At 35.9% G+C, this 18,463-nt stretch overlaps 1 protein-coding gene across 2 annotated transcripts in view; it reads left to right on the forward strand.

The window, feature by feature from the left end:
• ssbp3a (single stranded DNA binding protein 3a) overlaps positions 1 to 18,447 on the forward strand; it is a 68,587-nt gene extending 50,140 nt beyond the window's left edge. Inside the window, exons 8-21 of one of the 2 annotated variants that reach the window (XM_052133758.1) lie at positions 6,487 to 6,576; positions 9,299 to 9,373; positions 9,577 to 9,636; positions 9,716 to 9,770; positions 10,028 to 10,101; positions 10,332 to 10,417; positions 13,364 to 13,412; positions 13,512 to 13,547; positions 13,658 to 13,712; positions 14,203 to 14,273; positions 14,381 to 14,450; positions 14,575 to 14,603; positions 14,717 to 14,818; positions 16,884 to 18,447. In XM_052133758.1, the coding sequence (XP_051989718.1) occupies positions 6,487 to 6,576; positions 9,299 to 9,373; positions 9,577 to 9,636; positions 9,716 to 9,770; positions 10,028 to 10,101; positions 10,332 to 10,417; positions 13,364 to 13,412; positions 13,512 to 13,547; positions 13,658 to 13,712; positions 14,203 to 14,273; positions 14,381 to 14,450; positions 14,575 to 14,603; positions 14,717 to 14,818; positions 16,884 to 16,913 (882 nt within the window). In that variant the 3' untranslated portion in view covers positions 16,914 to 18,447. The remainder of the gene's footprint in view (positions 1 to 6,486; positions 6,577 to 9,298; positions 9,374 to 9,576; positions 9,637 to 9,715; positions 9,771 to 10,027; positions 10,102 to 10,331; positions 10,418 to 13,363; positions 13,413 to 13,511; positions 13,548 to 13,657; positions 13,713 to 14,202; positions 14,274 to 14,380; positions 14,451 to 14,574; positions 14,604 to 14,716; positions 14,819 to 16,883) is intronic. The other variant, XM_052133759.1, reaches the window with a different exon arrangement.
• The last annotated feature ends 16 nt before the right edge of the window (positions 18,448 to 18,463 follow it).

The raw sequence follows: 18,463 nt of genomic DNA on the forward strand, positions 1-18,463 counted from the left end.
TTCCTTAAAACCTACTTACTAGGTTTATTCTCTTTTTAATTATTTTGTTCAGATTTTTTATGTTTGCCTAGCAGAGAAAAACTTTGCATGTCCACTCCCTTCTAAAATTTTATTGTGGTTAGATATAACATTACAATTTCAGTCTTTAAGGAATAAATCTAGATCTGATTTATCAGTTACAGATGTACTGTCATATTTTTGTTGCTGTTGGATTTCGGTATTGTGTTTGAACACTGATCCATTACTTGCCAAATCCAATGATGTATTATGTCTGCACACTTTTGGAGTTTGTATATCTCACTTTTTAATCTCTGTTTGAGGCATTTTGTGTCAAACACTGCCTTTGACAAATGATGTCCCTCTGTCCTAATTCACGGATGTGAGAGGATTATGATGTACTGATAAACTGTTGCTAGCGCAATATGTGTTAAGTATACAGATAGTCTCATATGAGGATGTACAGGGAGAGTCTGCCGAAACATAGTCTGTATGTTCTCCTAGAGTGGAGCAGGTTGTTCACCGAGGATATTAAGAAGCTTGCTGACAGAAACACTGCTGTTTTTATGCTCAACGTCACAGAAAAGGATGTCAATAATCTCAATAAATTCTACAGTGTATGCTCATTTTATTGTTGTTGTTAGAGGAATAATTCTTCCAAAAATGAAAATTCTGTCAACAATTGCCTGCCCTCATGTTGTGCCTAACTGTTATGACTTTTCTCCTGTTGAACACCATCACCATTTATTATTCATTGTAAGAAAAATAAATTGCAATGAAAGTGAATGTGAGACTAACATTCTGCCAAACATCTCCTTTTGTGTTCCACAGAAAAAAAAACAAAGACAGGTTTTCTTTTTTGGGGTGAAATAACCCTTCAACAGTTAACATTAAGATTCCTAAAACAACAGTATCATGTCAAACGCAGTGCAGACAATTTAATATGAATGTGTTATTTTAAAGTGTTTTAGAATAATCTTTTACTATATCCGCTACCCAATAGGAGCATCTGTATCAAGATGATCTACTTAGAGGGATTTCAGTTTAAGATGTCTCCTCACCTGTCTTAAGTCTCTTAAGTCTCTGACCTTTGTTGTAATCAGCTTTCACCCACTGACCTAAACAGTGCTGGATATTGAATTTGAGAGATTGGCCAACTGTTCCCTCCCAGAGTTCTCTCAGAGAGAGACTGATAGAAAGTGTTGACTGATTATGCATCTTTACAACTTTAATGCCACATTAATGCAGCAGTGCTTGACAGATGGGTTTCTGCTAAAGTATTCTCAGCTATTGGCATAAAGTCTGGTCCACTTTGCATCTTGTATCAAAGGACTGCCCACTTAGACAGGAAGATACCATTTTATAGACATTTAAATTGACTAACCACAATTTGTTTAGTTTTACAGGACGTTTAGTGGTGGGTAAATCTAAAATAAACACAACCTTGTTTCCTGACTCCTGAAACTTGCATTACAGCAACATTGTAAAAAGGAAGATAACCTGCAGTTAAGGTCCTTAATGATCTTTTCTATCTGATCTAACACTTAAACTTTGTTTTGTTGGTGTAGCCTAATGTATTATAGATGAATTGTGTTACATTTTGGTGTTAATCCCAGTTTAATATGCAGAGATAAATATGAGGAAGCAATTCATACTGTAGGTTAATTTTCTTGAAAACTGTTAACACTGTGTCTCTGTGGTACTATGAATATTATTCTGTTTAGAGCGACTTGTGTCATGAGACACAACAACATTGACTCAATCAGTGTTGTAAATTGGGGGCGGGACTATCAGAAATTACACTTTAAGGTTGTTTCAGTGATGTCAAGTAATACTTTTGACTTTAATCAAGCAAGTAAATTTAGATGTGATCAGGTGAAGCACATTTGTTAGGGTAACATTTTTTTTTCTTTCAGGGTAGTCATTCAGATTAGAACTGGTATTTTCAGCTACCTCTTGCCAGTTTTGTAGGTAATATGCAAAAGACGGTCAGTGAATGGATTAAAGTGGCACTAGATAGTGGTCTTAATTCTTCTGAAATTCCTTATTTAAATCAGTCTTTTAAATTATTTTGATTTTCAGTCTTTGTCATCATTAGTCTTTGCAGAATCAACATTTTTGACATAAGAATTAGTTTCCATTGTTCACTAGATACATGAAGGCTGTGCTTTTTGGCAGGAAATGCTGAAGATGTTGCTTTTTTTTTAATGTGTTTAATATTGTATGCTTTTGGTTATTTTTATTTGGAAGTATAGCACCGAATGTGAAAACACAGCTAATTGTATTGTGTGCCCATTTGCTCCAAAAGCAAAAGAAAAATTAGAGAGCAGTGGATTATAGCAGTCATAAGAGAGAAAGATGTCAATTTTACTGTCACTGCTTCAGCAGTTGTATTTGAAACCCCATCGCAGCTGTGGTGGCCAACATAGTCCCATGACAACTCGTAATAATTCGTACAAGATGGCGAAATCATAATATATTGTACGACTTTGTTCAACTAACAGCTTTTCAAATCAATATGATACAGGCATAACATTTTACCTATAGCCTCCTATCCAACAATTTCTTTTAAGAAAGGAAATGTCTGTGAACAAGTTTCATAACTCATTCCATATTTGTTTATTAGAGGTGTAACAATTCACTCGTTTTCTCGATGCATCGATTACTAATCCTGCCGATTCATATGCATTGATCTGGAAATTTAATGGCACTCCCCTCACAGACGTTCACTGCACTCTTAATCGCCCTTCACTGGATCGCACCTGCTCTCCGTTCCATCTGTAACTCTCACTGAATTTTATTCTGAGCAGCTTTCAGAGTCTTTTTAAGCTCCTTATGTCTGATATCTCCTCCGGATGGCCACTATCTTAGGAGCAAATGACAGCTCGCAATAGCGCTCTTGTCACAAGACAAACAGGCTCAAACCTTTTGATACAGCTGTCAACACGCTGCGTGACCATATGATCAGAAATTAAGGGGAGCTTGGGGCAAAAGTAGCATTAAAAATCATAAAAATGCAACTGAAATTCAAATATGGAGACAAAAAATGCCCTCGTAATGAATTCAGTTCTTTTATGTAATTTTTTGAGTAAGACATAATACATTCTCAGACTTAAGAATTTGTATTCATAAACTGATCAAATTGACATTTTGACACAAACGGCTAAGAAAAAATCTTCTGTGGAAGGGACAGGACTAAAAAATGATTGACCAATCATTGCATTTGGTCCGAATGTAATGATAGGATGTCCTTCATGTCTGTCAATCTATATTTGCATACCGCCTCACAACTTGTTAGCGCAGACAATCGCACATCTTCAGCGTGGGTTCCTTGATGCTGTGCAGAGCGGGCACGAGAATTACGTTCATTATTATTGTAATGTCTAACCTGTGAATGAGACATGAGGTAATCTGAAACCGTTGCAATCGATTCCACCTGCACGTCCCTCCTCCTGGCGGTTAGACTGTGCTCTGTGTGTGTTCATGTGTGATAGAGGAGGTGTGCCTTTGGAGACACCTCTGAAGCAAGGGCGGGCTCTATACTTTCAAAGCTAGCTTGCTAACTGGTAGCCTCTCTGGATTACACACCCTAGCTTTAATTGTGAGGAAATTTATTCAGCCGTTATTTTCTATAAGATAAAATAGTACCATTTTACTGGTACCATTGTTTAAGTTGGGAACTTGGTGTGCAAAAATCATTGAAATTGAATTTCTTTTCTCTTTTATTTGAAACTGAATGTAGTCTGATGATGTTAATTTATTGTTGTATAGTTTACTGATTCAGGGTCCACAAGGTCATGAAAAAATCATAAACACCAGGGAATTTTTTAATTGTGATTTAAAGGCCTGGAAAAGTCATGCAAATTATATTTTATAAATATATTTAAAAAAATATATACTTTTTATAGTGAGATATGGAATAATTTTTTTTTAAAGGTATGTTCAGCTCTTCATTGCAAATCGAATCGAATTGAATCGTTTTGAATTCACACTGTTATTATTTATGCAACACAAATAACTCATTTATGTCAATAACCACTGTAATACACTTCCTTCATCTCATTTCCATAACCCTGATGTTTTCTTTCTTCTGAGGTACACAAAAATGTTTGACCTTTTAAAATCATGGTTTGGGGAAGGGGTTAGACTTTATGTTTATGTTTATGCTAGCGGTTTTTAGTTAGCGGTTAAACTTACGAACCCTGATGTTACTCTTTCTTGTTTGGCACACTTGTTTGGCACACAACAGCGATTTTTTTCCTATTAAAATCATGGATATGTTTTATGGGGAAGGAATTATACTTAATGGTTAGGTTTAGGAATATGAAAATCATAAGTCATTTCACGTTCTTGTACTAGTATTACGACTTGTATTGAGACAAGGATGGTATTCACTAGTTTTTAAAATTATTGTAAGAATAATTGTATAAATTTACATTGATCACAAAATTGAAAATATAAAAAAAGTTGCTAGATTTACACTGCTAAATAAGGCAGAAACACATTGACACAGTCTGTGAAAAGGGTCCATTTATGACCAATTACATCAGATTACCTGCTCTAAAGATGTGTCTTGTTAAAAACTTGACAATGCTATGATGACCCAGTGATGCTTCTTCAAATGATTTTGCTTTGCCGGGCAGTTTTTTTATGTCTGAATCAGATTAGAGGGGGAATTCTTAATTCATGCCATGACTTGCTACTACATGCAGTTACGTTCAAATTATAAATGTAATATATATATAAAAAAAAACACTTTGTCAGGAACTGTTAAAACTAGACCTGGGTTTCTGCATTTTACAGACATGTACCTACTAATTATAGCTAATCTCAGATGATTTAGACTCCATATATCCATAGACAAACTTTAACTCTTCCGCTGGCAGGACCACGAGAAAAAGAAATTGTAAAAATATTAACAAATACAGTAAATAGGTATCGTTTTAAAGCATAGAAGCTGTACTTTGCAATGCATGCAGGCATTGTGACCAAAACTGAACAAGTGCTTTGAAATTTGCAGACAAATCAGATGTGTTCCGTTTTGATAAGTGATGAAAAAAAATATGCACTGTGTATATTATTATAATTGGTTAAAATATTAAACTCATCAAATAGCCATGTGTCATATGTTGTTGGAAAGCGCTCAAGGAGTAGATTACAACCAGCCTATGTGTTGTACTCCCAGACAAAAACTTAGTGAGGAATATCTAATTTTATGTCTTTGATATTTATGTTTCATGTGAACAGGTGTTGCTTAAATGCTGCGTTTTTGATTATAACTTAATGAAAAATAAACAGAACATAAAATATCACATACGCTTACTTAGAGGTGATTTTCTTTCAAATGAGCCCACACACAAAACAATCGAATGCATAGATCATTACATAATTGACATGAAGCACAACGTATCTGGCATCTTGCAATCTGGCTAAAAACATGTTAGCTTTCCTGGATCAGATGACAACATCGGAGATGATGTAGTCATGGAATGCTTAACCAATCAGATTGGGTTCAGATCGGTGCAGAAATCATCCATATTTGGGCAGAGAGACGTGTGATTACATGACAGACTAAATGATGCAGATTCATTGAGTCAAAAGTCACTCATTCTGTGAAATCTCATTACTTACAGTTCTTATGTACAATTATTATGTTTTATTTGTTTGGATAGGCTTTTGGACACTATGCTAAATTATTTTTGTAATGCTATAGAAATTTTGATTGCTTTGTCGTATCAACACAAAATTTTAACCAGTTACAGTTGGCATGATTGGGAACAAAACAAAATACTTTATTTACACCCAGATATATACAGTATAATGTCAAATCAGAAAATAAGAAATCATCTAACAACTGATAGTCGATTAGTGGGGTCGACTACTAACATTTATATTTTTAATGGGAAACGAAATTCTCAAATGAATTGAGAGAAGTAACTTCTTGGAGAGTGTTTTTGAGTGATTATAACTTGCTGTGCTTAACAGTGAATAACAGTCAGCACAGTAAAACCCTCTGCAAGAAGTTTTATCTCTTTAATGCTTTAGATTTAGACTTTCTATGTGCTGTTGTTACATGAAAGCATCGCATCAACAATACATTTCAAGATGATCACAGTCGGACATTAAATCTATTAAAACTGTGAGTAATGTTAACATATTTGTGATGTGATGTAGAGAGATTCAAGTTTTTTAATCTGTTTAAATAAATAGTTGTAAAAAAGGTTTAAACTGCTTGATGTTGTGAACTAGATGTGTACCCGCAATATTATCTTGCAGTTCTGCACTTTTGAATGCACAGCGAGGATTGCCCTGAAGTACTCTGGTTATGTTGAAGCGTGTCATTCTGCATTCAGGATACGCATAAGCGGTTAATCAGTCAGACTAGTCGATATTGAAAATTGATAGTTTTGCACATCCCTGTTGTACACATTGCAGCTCTGCTTAAAGATCTCCACTATCTTTCATATGGTTCCTCTCCTTCCTTCACAGAGCGCCGCAGCAGCACCAAGTCCAGTCCTAGGCAACATGCCTCCTGGGGACGGGATGCCAGGTGGCCCAATGCCCCCCGGATTCTTCCAGGTTGGTCACCCCTGTTTACCTGTCCTTGTCCCTCAGTCTTTAAGCCCTCTCCCTTAGCCATCAAACAGAATATAACTAGAAGTCCTCAATGCTCAGCCACGTGCCATTATGCCACTGCTTCTGGTCATCTGCCAAGCCCAATGTCTGTGGGGAACCTGTCTGATTGCAACCATTAGCTGCTAATGGAAGGCAAGCTTATGCACGCTCTTCATTCTAAGAGCCGGGTAATTGTTACCCTGCTGAGTTGTGTTAAATATGTTGGTGGGGGGATGCACCTTCTGCAGTGAAGTTATCTGTTTATCACACGGGAGACTTCCGAGAGGGTGACTCATCAAAATATCTAAATGAGTTCTTGGAAAAGATTAGATGATAGGATGTTTACAATGACCTTTTTGGTGGTTGGAAGAGCCAAGGAAACTTCTCAGACTAGATGATGCAATGGCGTTAAACACAAGGCAAAGATTCTCAGATTCTAAGAGCTGTAGAACATGGAACAGGTTTATCCCAGTTTTGAACATTAGTGCACAAGAAAACCTAAAAAAGTTGAATGCTTTTAAACTATCCTAGAAACCCCATTGCCCTCTTGTGGTGACAAGGATGAGAAATTGCTTTTTAAAAAAATAGCAAGTAATTTAGGATTTTATGCTTTATGTGAGGAATAATTGATGACACGCCATTTAATTATTAAAAAAATAATAATAATACTCAAGGTAATGCATGTTGGGTGTGTATTAATTTTCAGTAATTCAACCATCGGGAGACAATTATTCCACTTATACCACAGTAAAAGGAATGTTCAGCATTAGTGACATAATGTTGATTACTACAAAAGATACTTTCGATGAGTCCCTTGTTTATAAAAAAAAAAAAAATCAAGGTTACAGTACGGCACTTAAAATTGGTAGTGAAGTTCCAGTCACTAAACATTTTAGTGTGATTAAAAACACATAGGTTTATCTGCATTGCGTTGTCATTATAATTAAGATATAATATAACAAAAATAGTGGATGTTTCCGTATATAATATCTATATATTTTTTTTTTCATGCAACTACTGCCCTTCCCGGGATACCTGTAGCATTTTTGAGTGCCAGATGTGCTCTTGGATATTATTTCTTTTCATTTAAAAATCTATAAAGAAAATAAAACAAAATCTCTTGTGCATAGCACAATTTCCTTATTCTCCATTCCATTTTAAATATCTGTCTTAAAACAGTCAAAGCTGCTGTTACTAGATTGGTCAAAATGTCGTAAAGTGATATGAAATGGTACTTCGGTCAACAAACCTTGGTGAAAAATAATCAACATCCTGGAATGTCTGTTAAACAATCAGAATTGAGAACTGAACAATACTGTAATATAAGCATGTATCTTAAAACAGATATATATAAACTGATCCCACTGTGCAATCAGCAACAGTACGTTGAAAGTTTTGCTGCTGAAATCGGTCTGTGCTTGCTGAAATTTGAATCACTGCCCCAGTGGCTGAAACTGGAAGTGTTGTTGAAACTATGGGTTCCACATCACTGCTCTGAGTGTGAGCTCCAATTTCCAGGTGAAATGTCCACAGAGTGAAGCCAAAACTGAGTTGTATATTTAGTTGTAAATTACATAATACAATAAATAAGAATGCATATTTTATTAAAGGAATAGTTCACCAAAAAATAAAAAAGTAGTATTAACTCACCCTCATGCCATCCCAGATGTGTGTGACTTTCTTTCTTCTTTTTAAGAATATCTCAGCACTGTAGGTCCAAACAATTGAATAGTGTTAATGGTGACCAGAACATTGAAGCTCCAAAAATCACATAAAGGCAGCATAAAAGTAATCCATATGACTCCGGTGCTTAAATCAATGTCTTCTTTAGCAACATGATAGATGTGGGTAAGAAACAGATAAATATTTATCTGTTTTTTATTATAAATCTCCATTTTTCACTTTCACATTCTTTCACATTCAGAAAGTTAAAAGTGAAAGTGGAGATTTATAGTAAAAAAGGATTGAAATATTGATCTGTTTCTAATTCAAAGTGATTGCATCGCTTCAGTAGACATGGATTTATACACTCATATGGATTACTTTTAGGCTGACTTTATCTCCTTTTTGGAGCTTTTAGAGTTCTGGTCACCAATGTATTGACCTACAGAGCTGAGATATTCTTCTAAAAATCTTTGTTTGTGTTCTGCAGAAGAAAGAAATTCATACACTTCTTGGATGGCATGAAAGTAAGTAAATGTTGAGAGTATTTACATTTTTGGGTGAACTATCCCATTAACTCTACCACCTAACCCAAACCCCAACCCTAAACATAACCGTCAGTAAAAGTAAAGTAAAAACTACATTTTAGAGTGAAAATGCAACCTTCAAATCACACTCGCCATTGTTGGCTGAATGGGATTAATTTCAGGGTACCTGAATTGTCAAAAGCAACATGTTGATTTCCCATGTGATCATGTTGGATGTTTATCATTTTAAACAAAGCCTGTTTATCCCTGGATATAATATGAGCCACTGATGTCTTCTATAAGTGGTATTAGAGCTCCACGTCCAACTCAATCAAACATATTGTGAGCTTTTGCCTCTTGGCTCTGTTCGGTTAATCTGCACCTGTGGTTTACACCTGTCCTGTCTTTTACCTTGCTCTGTCTTTCTCCTGGCATTTCTCTCTCTCTGCTGTTGATACTATGGTAACATCCTCTTCCTCCCCCTGCACTCTCTGCAGGGACTACCTGGTTTCCAACCCTCCCCTCACGCTCAGCTGCCTCCTAACTCTAACATGATGGGGGCACATGGACAGGTGATCACACTCGCATTTGTATAACTTATATGCTTAGATTGCATTTGGACATGCTGTTATGCATTCTGTTATATATCTGTTTTCCTTCCTCATCTCCCTGTCAGCCATTTTTATTGGCTAAATACTGTTGAATTGCATTGTGGATTTGGATATTTTTTTAGCAGTATGTCACTGACTGTTTTTTTTTGTTCCCTCATTTCCAGCCCTTTATGTCGCCACGCTATGCTGGTGGACCACGGACGCCCATCAGAATGGGTAATCCGGTATGTCCCACATTAAAAATCCCTTTTGTCCTGATTGTTTCTTTCACTTGTGCTGATTTATCCAATTCTGTTTTTTTAGGCTCCAAGTGGGCAGCCATTACCACCACATATGATGGACCCTACACGACCAACAAGTGGGTTCATTGGATCATTGATAGTGAACTTCTGTTTAGTCAAAGTCTCTCCCTTCATAAGTGTATTTTAACAGCAGATTTGCCCTTTTTCAAATTCTAATTTGTTTAGATGAATACATTACCACTTTTGTCATCTAACTAACTCTCATTTTGAAGTGTAGTTGCTAATAGCTGGTTTTCTTTGCTGAACCAGACAAAGACAGTCGGTGAGATCAAACTGAAATCTGATTAATTTTTAAATTGTGTTATGTGCTCAGGCCATCAAAACCTGGTTCCCATGCAGAGATTGAATGCTCCTCGAGGAATGGGCCAAATGGGACCAGGACCACAGGTCTAGATCTTGCACAGTCCTAAAGACTATTTCTCAACTGCCATTCATGAAATATTGGACACCTTTGATCTAGAACCCATATTTGACCTTTGTTCATTATAATAATACTTATCATGTTTTTATTAAAACATTTTCACAGTCTTCCATATCGGTCATAATCCTTTGTGTTTTCCTCTAAACTAACTGGTCTCATTTTCTCTTCTCTTATGGTGTATCTCGGGGTATCATAGTCTGATCCTTGGATATCATTACAGAACTATGGTGGAGGAATGAGACCTCCAGTCTCCATGGGCCCTGGAATGTCAGGGGTGAACATGTAAGACCTTTCACAACCTATTCAGCATATATCATTCAGTTCTTTATTTAATTACATCAAGGTTAACTGTCTTTACTGACAACCTCTAAGGTTAAACAAAGAGCTATATAAGTGCAGACCATTTACCATAACTGTGAACAATCTGTCTAAACTGTTCCCTAGTGATGGGCATTCCGGCTCTTTTCAGTGAGCCGTCTCATTCGACTCAGCTCACCTAAAAGAGCTGGCTCTTTTGGCTCCCAAACGGTTCTTTAAAAAATATATGTTTTGTATTTTTTCCAAGTCAAACAGTTTGCGATAGTTTGACTATAATTGGTTTTAAAACAATTCTAATTCAATTATGAAATGAAATCATACTCTACCTTAACCACAATGTATTTAAAAATGCATTGGTTAATAATGAAAAAGAATGCTATTAAACATTAGAGCGGCAGTTCTGATAATAGAATATTGCACCATATCAAAGAAAAATAAATCAGAATCCCACAAATTGAAATGCATATAAATGTAACAATTCAAAACAAATACAATCTGAACAACATAATAAGTTGGCTCCGCCCTTCCTCACGCATGTTTGGTTCATTGGTTGACACTGCATGTCTGATTGACAGGAACAGCAGATGAGGCTGTTTTGTCTGAGCAGACAGTCGGAATGAATGTGTGTGCTTGAGCATTTAGGCCTATATTATTATTATTATTTTTTTTTTTTTCGTTCTTTGAATTAGTTAATTCTATTAATTTAAATCTTTTGATTATTTATATCTTAATTTTTTATATATATTTGTATTAATAGATCCGGCTCTTGTAATATTCGAGCCGGCTCCCAGCGTTCACCTACAATAGCCGGCTCTTAGAGCCACTCGTTCGTGAATGCCCCATCACTACTGTTCCCACAGCCCCTCAATATCCATGGCAGTTCATCACCTTTTTGTATTAGTCATAATTGTGGTCTGTTTTGAAAGAAGACACTTGTAAGTTTGTTGCCCAGATGTCAGAATGTATTAATGGCATAAAGAAAAATAGTAATATATCATAATTTCATAATATATTTTTTATGAAACTGTAAATTATACTGGCCTTAAAAGGAACTAGACACAATGGGGCTCAAAACAAGAGTTTTATGAAACATTATTTAAGACCATACCATGTGTTTCTTAGATTTACAAAAGGAATTAAATCTACTCAAATACACACAAAAATGAAGCCTATTCACCCTGATTTTTTTATATGCTGCTTTTTTTATATGATGTGTGTCTCTAATTATTATTATTTTGTCTATATTCTGCCCATTGACTAATCCTCTTATATGTCTGCCATAGTAACACCTATAATGACACCCAACACTCACCTTTGTTGTTGCATCAAATGTCTTTCTTGAAAACAAGTAAAAAAAACAACAGAGGGTAACGGTGCATACTATGGCGAAGGTTAGCATGCTAGTATTAGCTTAGCTCCATGTCAGCATCCTGTAAACTATACAAATTAAACATACTACATATATCTTACTTTCAATTATCATTGAGAGGTTATAGCAGCTTGTTTTACTGATCTCATATTGTTTTCATTCATAGAATGAATCAGAAAGCATAATATTTGTATAATATGCAGCCTAAAGCAAAGAACAGGTTAAATGACAGATGCAAATTTCTACAAGTATACAGACATGAAACCAATAACAAATGCCAGCAATCGCTTGAAAATTATTGCCAAACCAAATATTTGTATATTTGTCTATTTATTCACTACAAACTTCATTGGTATAAACATTATAATGATTTACACAGAGTTTACATGCTACTATTAAGGGATGAGGAACACCTCTCACGTGATCGCTGATGTAATAACCTATTCTCCTACAGTGCAGTTACTGTAGACTTTGTCAGTTTGAACCAGTCTGGCCATTCTCTGTTGACTTCTCTCATCAACAACATGCTTACATCCACAGAACTGCCGCTCACTGGATGTTTTTGGTGCCAAACTCAAAAAACATCTAGTGAGCAGCAGTTCTGTGGATGAAAACGCAGTAGTTATATGTTGATGAGAGAGGTCAGAGGAGAATGGCCAGACTTGTTCAAAGTGACAAAGTCTACAGTAACTCAGATAACCACTCTGTACAATTGTGGTGAGAAGAATAACATCTCACAATGCTATACTGAGATGTGGGTTGGCGCTGTATGTTGTGGCTGATCGGTGTTTGGATCATATCTGGAGCTAGAGTGGCCTCTGTCTTCCTGGTTCAATAGAACACACTATATTAGAGTATCCGAGTCCTGTAGTGCTTCAAATTGCATAAGTTAGTAGAGCATTTACATGAATTACATATCAGGCTAAAGAAATAAGAAGTAAACTTACAAAAATCCATCATAATTTCTCCAAATGTACACACTTTTTGACTGAAAGATTTAATGTAGGATGTTTAGTAAAGCAATCAAATGACAAGTATACTGGATGTTACATGATTGGGGATTAATTATTTCATAATATGGGATGTATGATACAAATGTTTTGATGTTTACTCTTTACATGAATTATGGAAATACACTTGTTATAACATATTGATCATGAAACAGTTTTCAGTCATCAAAGCATGAGATTTAGAGCTTTCAAATGATGTATTGGTCTTAAAGAATATTTAATAACTGACCATTTAAATGTGTAGTTAATGTAAATAAGCACTCGGGTGGGTACGTACAGGCCCACCAGAGGTTAACAGGCTAATAAATAAATCCTTTGATTTTGAAGTCTCGCACTGACATATAAAGAGATTTATTGTAAAAAAATATTAAAACACATGAACACTTTGATTGCTAGTGAATATAGAGGAACATACTGAACCTCTTATCCTTGGTTTTATTTAGATTCTTGAACACTTCAGTAAGTCTGATTAGTCTGACCAGAGATTTTCTCAGTGTTCATAAATAGAACTGGCTTTTTTTGTCTCTACAGGGGACCAGGAGCAGGCAGAACATGGTCTAATCCTAATAATGGAAACACAGTAAGAAATTAATGAAAATGCACTTTAATCTAAACTCATTTTTAGGATTTCTGGCTAACATGGCTGATAAGTATTTTAAATAACCTTTTGGTTTCACAGATCCCATATTCTTCTTCATCCCCAGGGACATATGTGGTAACTAGCTTCTAACTGACAATTGTTTGTGTTTTTTAATGTTTTTTTTTTTTTTGGTCGTGAAAGAAAGCACCACCAGTGTCTCAGTCTCTATTGTTGTGCTTCCACAGGGTCCTCCAGGAGGAGCAGGAAGTGGTGGAACACCCATCATGCCAAGTCCAGCAGGTGATGGATCTGTCTGCTTGCTATACAATAATCAATTCTGTCATTATTTAAATGGAACACAAAATAATATGTTTAAAAGAATGTCCCGGTTGCTCTTTTCCATTCAAATCAAAGTGAACACGGATGAACAATCAAGCTCCACAAATGACAAAAAAGCACCATAAAAGTAGTCCATATGTTCTATACACTATATTTCAAGTCTTCTGAAGCCATGCAATGGTTTTATGTGAGGAACAGACAGAAACTGAAGAATTCCCTCTGTTGTAGTTCTCAAATGTCATTTGCACCTCTACATATTCAAACTGGTGTGTCATGTCATTGATGTCAAACCTGGTATGAATGTGAATGAAATTTGAGAGCTACAGTGGAGGACTAATGGCTTCAGAAGACTTCGAATATAGTGCACAACTCGTAGGGAAAAATGTATATCTAAAAATAGAATAAAAGGTTAAATAACCTTTTAAAAAGTATATGTGATAAATCTTTACAGATTCCACCAACTCTGGTGAAAACCTCTACACATTGATAAACTCAGTACCCCCAGGAGGAAACAGATCTAGTGTGAGTTACTCCACTCTACTGCTGTTTGTAACTATGAGGTGCCAATATAGTTGGTTGACTCACACACTCTGACTTAATTGTCTCTGTTCTCATGTATTTGTTTATAGTTTCCTATGGGCCCAGATTCAGATGGCCCAATGGGAGGATTGGAGCCTCATCACATGAATGGCTCATTAGGTAAAACTCAATTCACCATAGCAATTACAAAATTATTTAAAACATAAGATTCTTTACTATCCAGATAAGACTAACTGAATCCCATGTGACTGAATCCTGCCCATGTTTCCCTTTTTTCTCACAGGTTCGGGTGACATAAATGGACTCCCAAAGGTATTATAAAAAAAAGATTATATCTGTTAAAATGATGTGCAATCTAACTAAACAAGGATGCATCATGTTTGAACATGCCTCAGACTGAAAGCTATTTATTCTCTAAATTTCAGAATTCCCCTAATAACCTGAGTGGCATGAGTAACCCGCCTGGAACTCCACGAGACGACAGTGAACTGAGTGGAAGCTTCCTTCACTCTTTCCAAAATGAAAATGTGAGAGCCAATACAAAGACAAAGATTGTTACATGTGAAATAATAACGAAAGATTTTAAGGCAGTTTGGATGTTTGTCTCTTAATAAGGGTTGGGTGTATTTGATTACAAAGTAATTAGTTGCTTTTAGTAAAAAAAGAAATGCTATGCATTACATTTTAAATGGTTGTAATCAGATAACAGTTACTGACTTTCAAATAAATAATTACAGGTGCTGTCAGTCAATTAACATTTTTAATCTAGATTAATCATAGATTTTGAAAGTGCTGAAATTTGACATTATGTATACTTATTTTCCTGTCAAAACGCATTTATTTCCACCTTAGGAAAGAAAATAATATGTAAAATTATAATGCAGTTTTATTATTTTCTAGACAAAGCCTTCCACAGTATAAAGATAAAAATGCACAAGTAACATTAAACGTTTCCCAAAGTCTAAGTGGGAGTTTGACTGATTGAAAGAACTAGTCCTCACGTAGGTTGTATATTCATTGCAATGGGCTTTACATATCTTGATCACTCATCCTCTGCAATACTAATCTCCCGGTAGACTGTGACTATCCAAAGTTCTTGATTCCTGTCAGGACGTCAACTCGAGTACCGCTTCCTCATTTTCACACGTGAGAATCGCTTGCAGACAAAAACGTATCATTCTACGGATTGGTAAAAGTTATGACTTTACGTGCTTCTGTGGAAATTCACAAAAGTCTAATCTGGGCTTATTTTGTACGTCAAATAGCATTAAGAGATCCTTTCTCCGTCATTTTAGCATGGAAGCGCTGTTCTCTGTGTGTGTGTGTGTGTGTGTGTGTGTGTGTGTGTGTGTGTGTGTGTGTGAGCGTGTATTTATCACTTTGTGGGGACCAAATGTCCCCATAAGGATAGTAAAACCCGAAATTTTTGACCTTGTGGGGACATTTTGTCGGTCCCCATGAGGAAAACAGCTTATAAATCATACTAAATTATGTTTTTTGAAAATGTCAAAATGCAGAATGTTTTCTGTGAGGGTTAGGTTTAGGGGTAGGGTTAGGTTTAGGGGATAGAATATAAAGTTTGTACAGTATAAAAACCATTATGTCTATGGAAAGTCCCCATAAAACATGGAAACACAACATGTGTGTGTGTGTGTGTGTGTGTGTGTGTGTGTGTGTGTGTGTGTGTGTGTGTGTGTGTGTGTGTGTGCTGAGATTCTTTTATTGACTTAAATAACAACCTCCTCTCTCATAGGAGAGAGTGTAGCGGTCAACTAGCATGTTACGACAGTACCGCCCATAGCCTACATGTCTATGGGACCGGCGCGTTTATGCTATTTTATGCTTGGCTTGTAGGCTCATCTTGGTAGAAGGGCTCGCGTGTGCGTGTGCTTGCGTGCGTTGGCGTGATTTCTCCCAAAACCACTTAAGCACAAACCACGCCCCAGTCATGAATAAACTCTCAGGAACGTTTTCATTGGTCATCAGACTCCAGAATGATCGTGAATGTATCCGATGCCAACCAACGGTAAAATAAGGCTGCCGGTAGTTTTCAATAAGGCCGTGACTTGCGCTCAAGTGGTTTGGTGGGGTGGGGTGGAAATCACGCTGTGTGTTGCGAAGTGTGTCAGTGAAATTACCCCAGGCGGATACATTACAAAGGTTCCCCCTTCCCAACAAGTGTTTATGCTGGATTAACGGTAAATGCGTTCATCGCAATTAAGAAAAACTTTTTTAATAACTTGCATGCGTTAAAGCGTTAATTCTGACAGCTCTAGTTATTCATTTAAAATACATTACTTGCGCTAAAGTACCATGTGTAATACATTTCAAATATGAATTCGTTTACATCTGTAGCATTTCTGTGACAGCTGAAGTGTGTGCGACAATGAATGAGGAATATAGACATTTTGAATTTAAGCGGAAAGCCAAAAACTTGAAGGAAAGTAACTTAAAATAAAAATAATGTGATTCATTTTTAGATGAAGTATTCTGATTAAATATGTAGAGAATTCATTAGTAATTTGCTGTGGAGTACTTAGTTTGAGTAACTTCCCCAGCACTGCTTTTAATTAACTTTTTGTTTCCCTTCAGTACTCGCCAACAATGACAATGAGTGTGTGATAAAGGATATCTACGAAACACCAAATGCAGGTGTCACAAAGACCAGAGACCAACCCCACTAATAACCAGAGTGATGTCTAAGTTTAGTCTTACCCATCCATGAGAACCAAATCTTAAACCAGGTCTGGTTGAAGTGGTTGCTCTTCATTTCAACACGTCCAACATCAGTGAGAAGAACTATAGGATGAGCTCAGCTTACTGGAAGGACCTGTTTGAGATGGGAGCACCCTTGTTATGTTTTAGTAATTTTTGTATTATTTTATTTAAAATAGTAGACTAAAGAGGACTTTAGTCTTCTTAAAGAAGACCTTTTTTTTTTTTTTTTTTTTTTTAAGAGTGGACCTCAAACATAAAGAACATCTACACTGTGGATTTTGTGAGAAATATCACATTCCTGGCATCTTGGAGAGGACATGGACCATTTTTGTGTAACATTCAATTAGACTATTTGAGGATGTCTAGTCTCCAATCTCTAAACAGATTTTTTTAACAGCATAAAAACACTGTAATGGCTTCAAAAGGGAGTACAGACATTTTGAATACATGGACCAATGGAACTGCTGAGAGAAGGCAGAAACGAAACCTGCTGTCCTACTGGGAAAGATAATGGACTATGAGATAAATAAATCTATTTTATTTTCCTTTGTTTAATGCCATGTTTCTATAGGTTTTATGTACTTCAAATGAATTTCACTGCTAAAGCCTTTCTAAAGCAGTTTAATGTGCTGAAAGTTTGAGATATGTCCTGAATGAGTCTCAGTCATTTACAACATGATCCACTTTTCAATAGGAACCTCAGATGACTTTATTAAAATCATAGTTCACCCCAGAATTTTAATTGCCATCTTTATCTTCATCATTTACTCACCCTCGTGCCATCCCAGATGTATGTGTAATGTATCATTACCTCATGTTGTTCCAAACCTGTGTGACTCTCCGTAGCAAAGGTAACTTGCAAGTCAAATCTGACTGAAGAGCAACAAGGGACAGATTCACTGACTTTACTTCCACAGGACCAATAATCAATCATGCTGACTTTTTACTTCTTGATCCTGTTATTATTATTTTTGCTATCGCTATCTTTCCAAATGACCCTCTTACATAACTGTTGATATTTTACCTTTTTTGTTTCCTCATTGGCTTTTAACTTTTATTTGTGATATTGTATTTTTAATGTTTTCTGTTTGCTCTTAGTATAACAGTTGAAGATGTCCTGCAGACACCCAAAGAAAATTATTTAATTTAGTCTATTTTGAGCTTATTTCCACATGTTAGTCTGTCACAACGCTCTACAGCAACACTTGACCTGTTACGTATGTACTATGTTAACCATTGTAATGTATATTGTTAATGCTTTTCAGAAGACAAAGAAGGAATTGTGTAATTTTTATGATTAAATTATTTTTCTGTTCATACCAAAATGTTAAATGCCACTCCTTTTTTCTGTTTCCTTACATCTTCAGCAAATAAATATATATAATACAAGCGTTTCGTTCAATATTGCTAATGAACACTAATAATAATGTTGCATAGTGCAGAAATGTAATGTA

This window comes from Xyrauchen texanus, chromosome 9 (genome assembly GCF_025860055.1).
Source record: "Xyrauchen texanus isolate HMW12.3.18 chromosome 9, RBS_HiC_50CHRs, whole genome shotgun sequence".
Taxonomy (NCBI): domain Eukaryota; kingdom Metazoa; phylum Chordata; class Actinopteri; order Cypriniformes; family Catostomidae; genus Xyrauchen; species Xyrauchen texanus.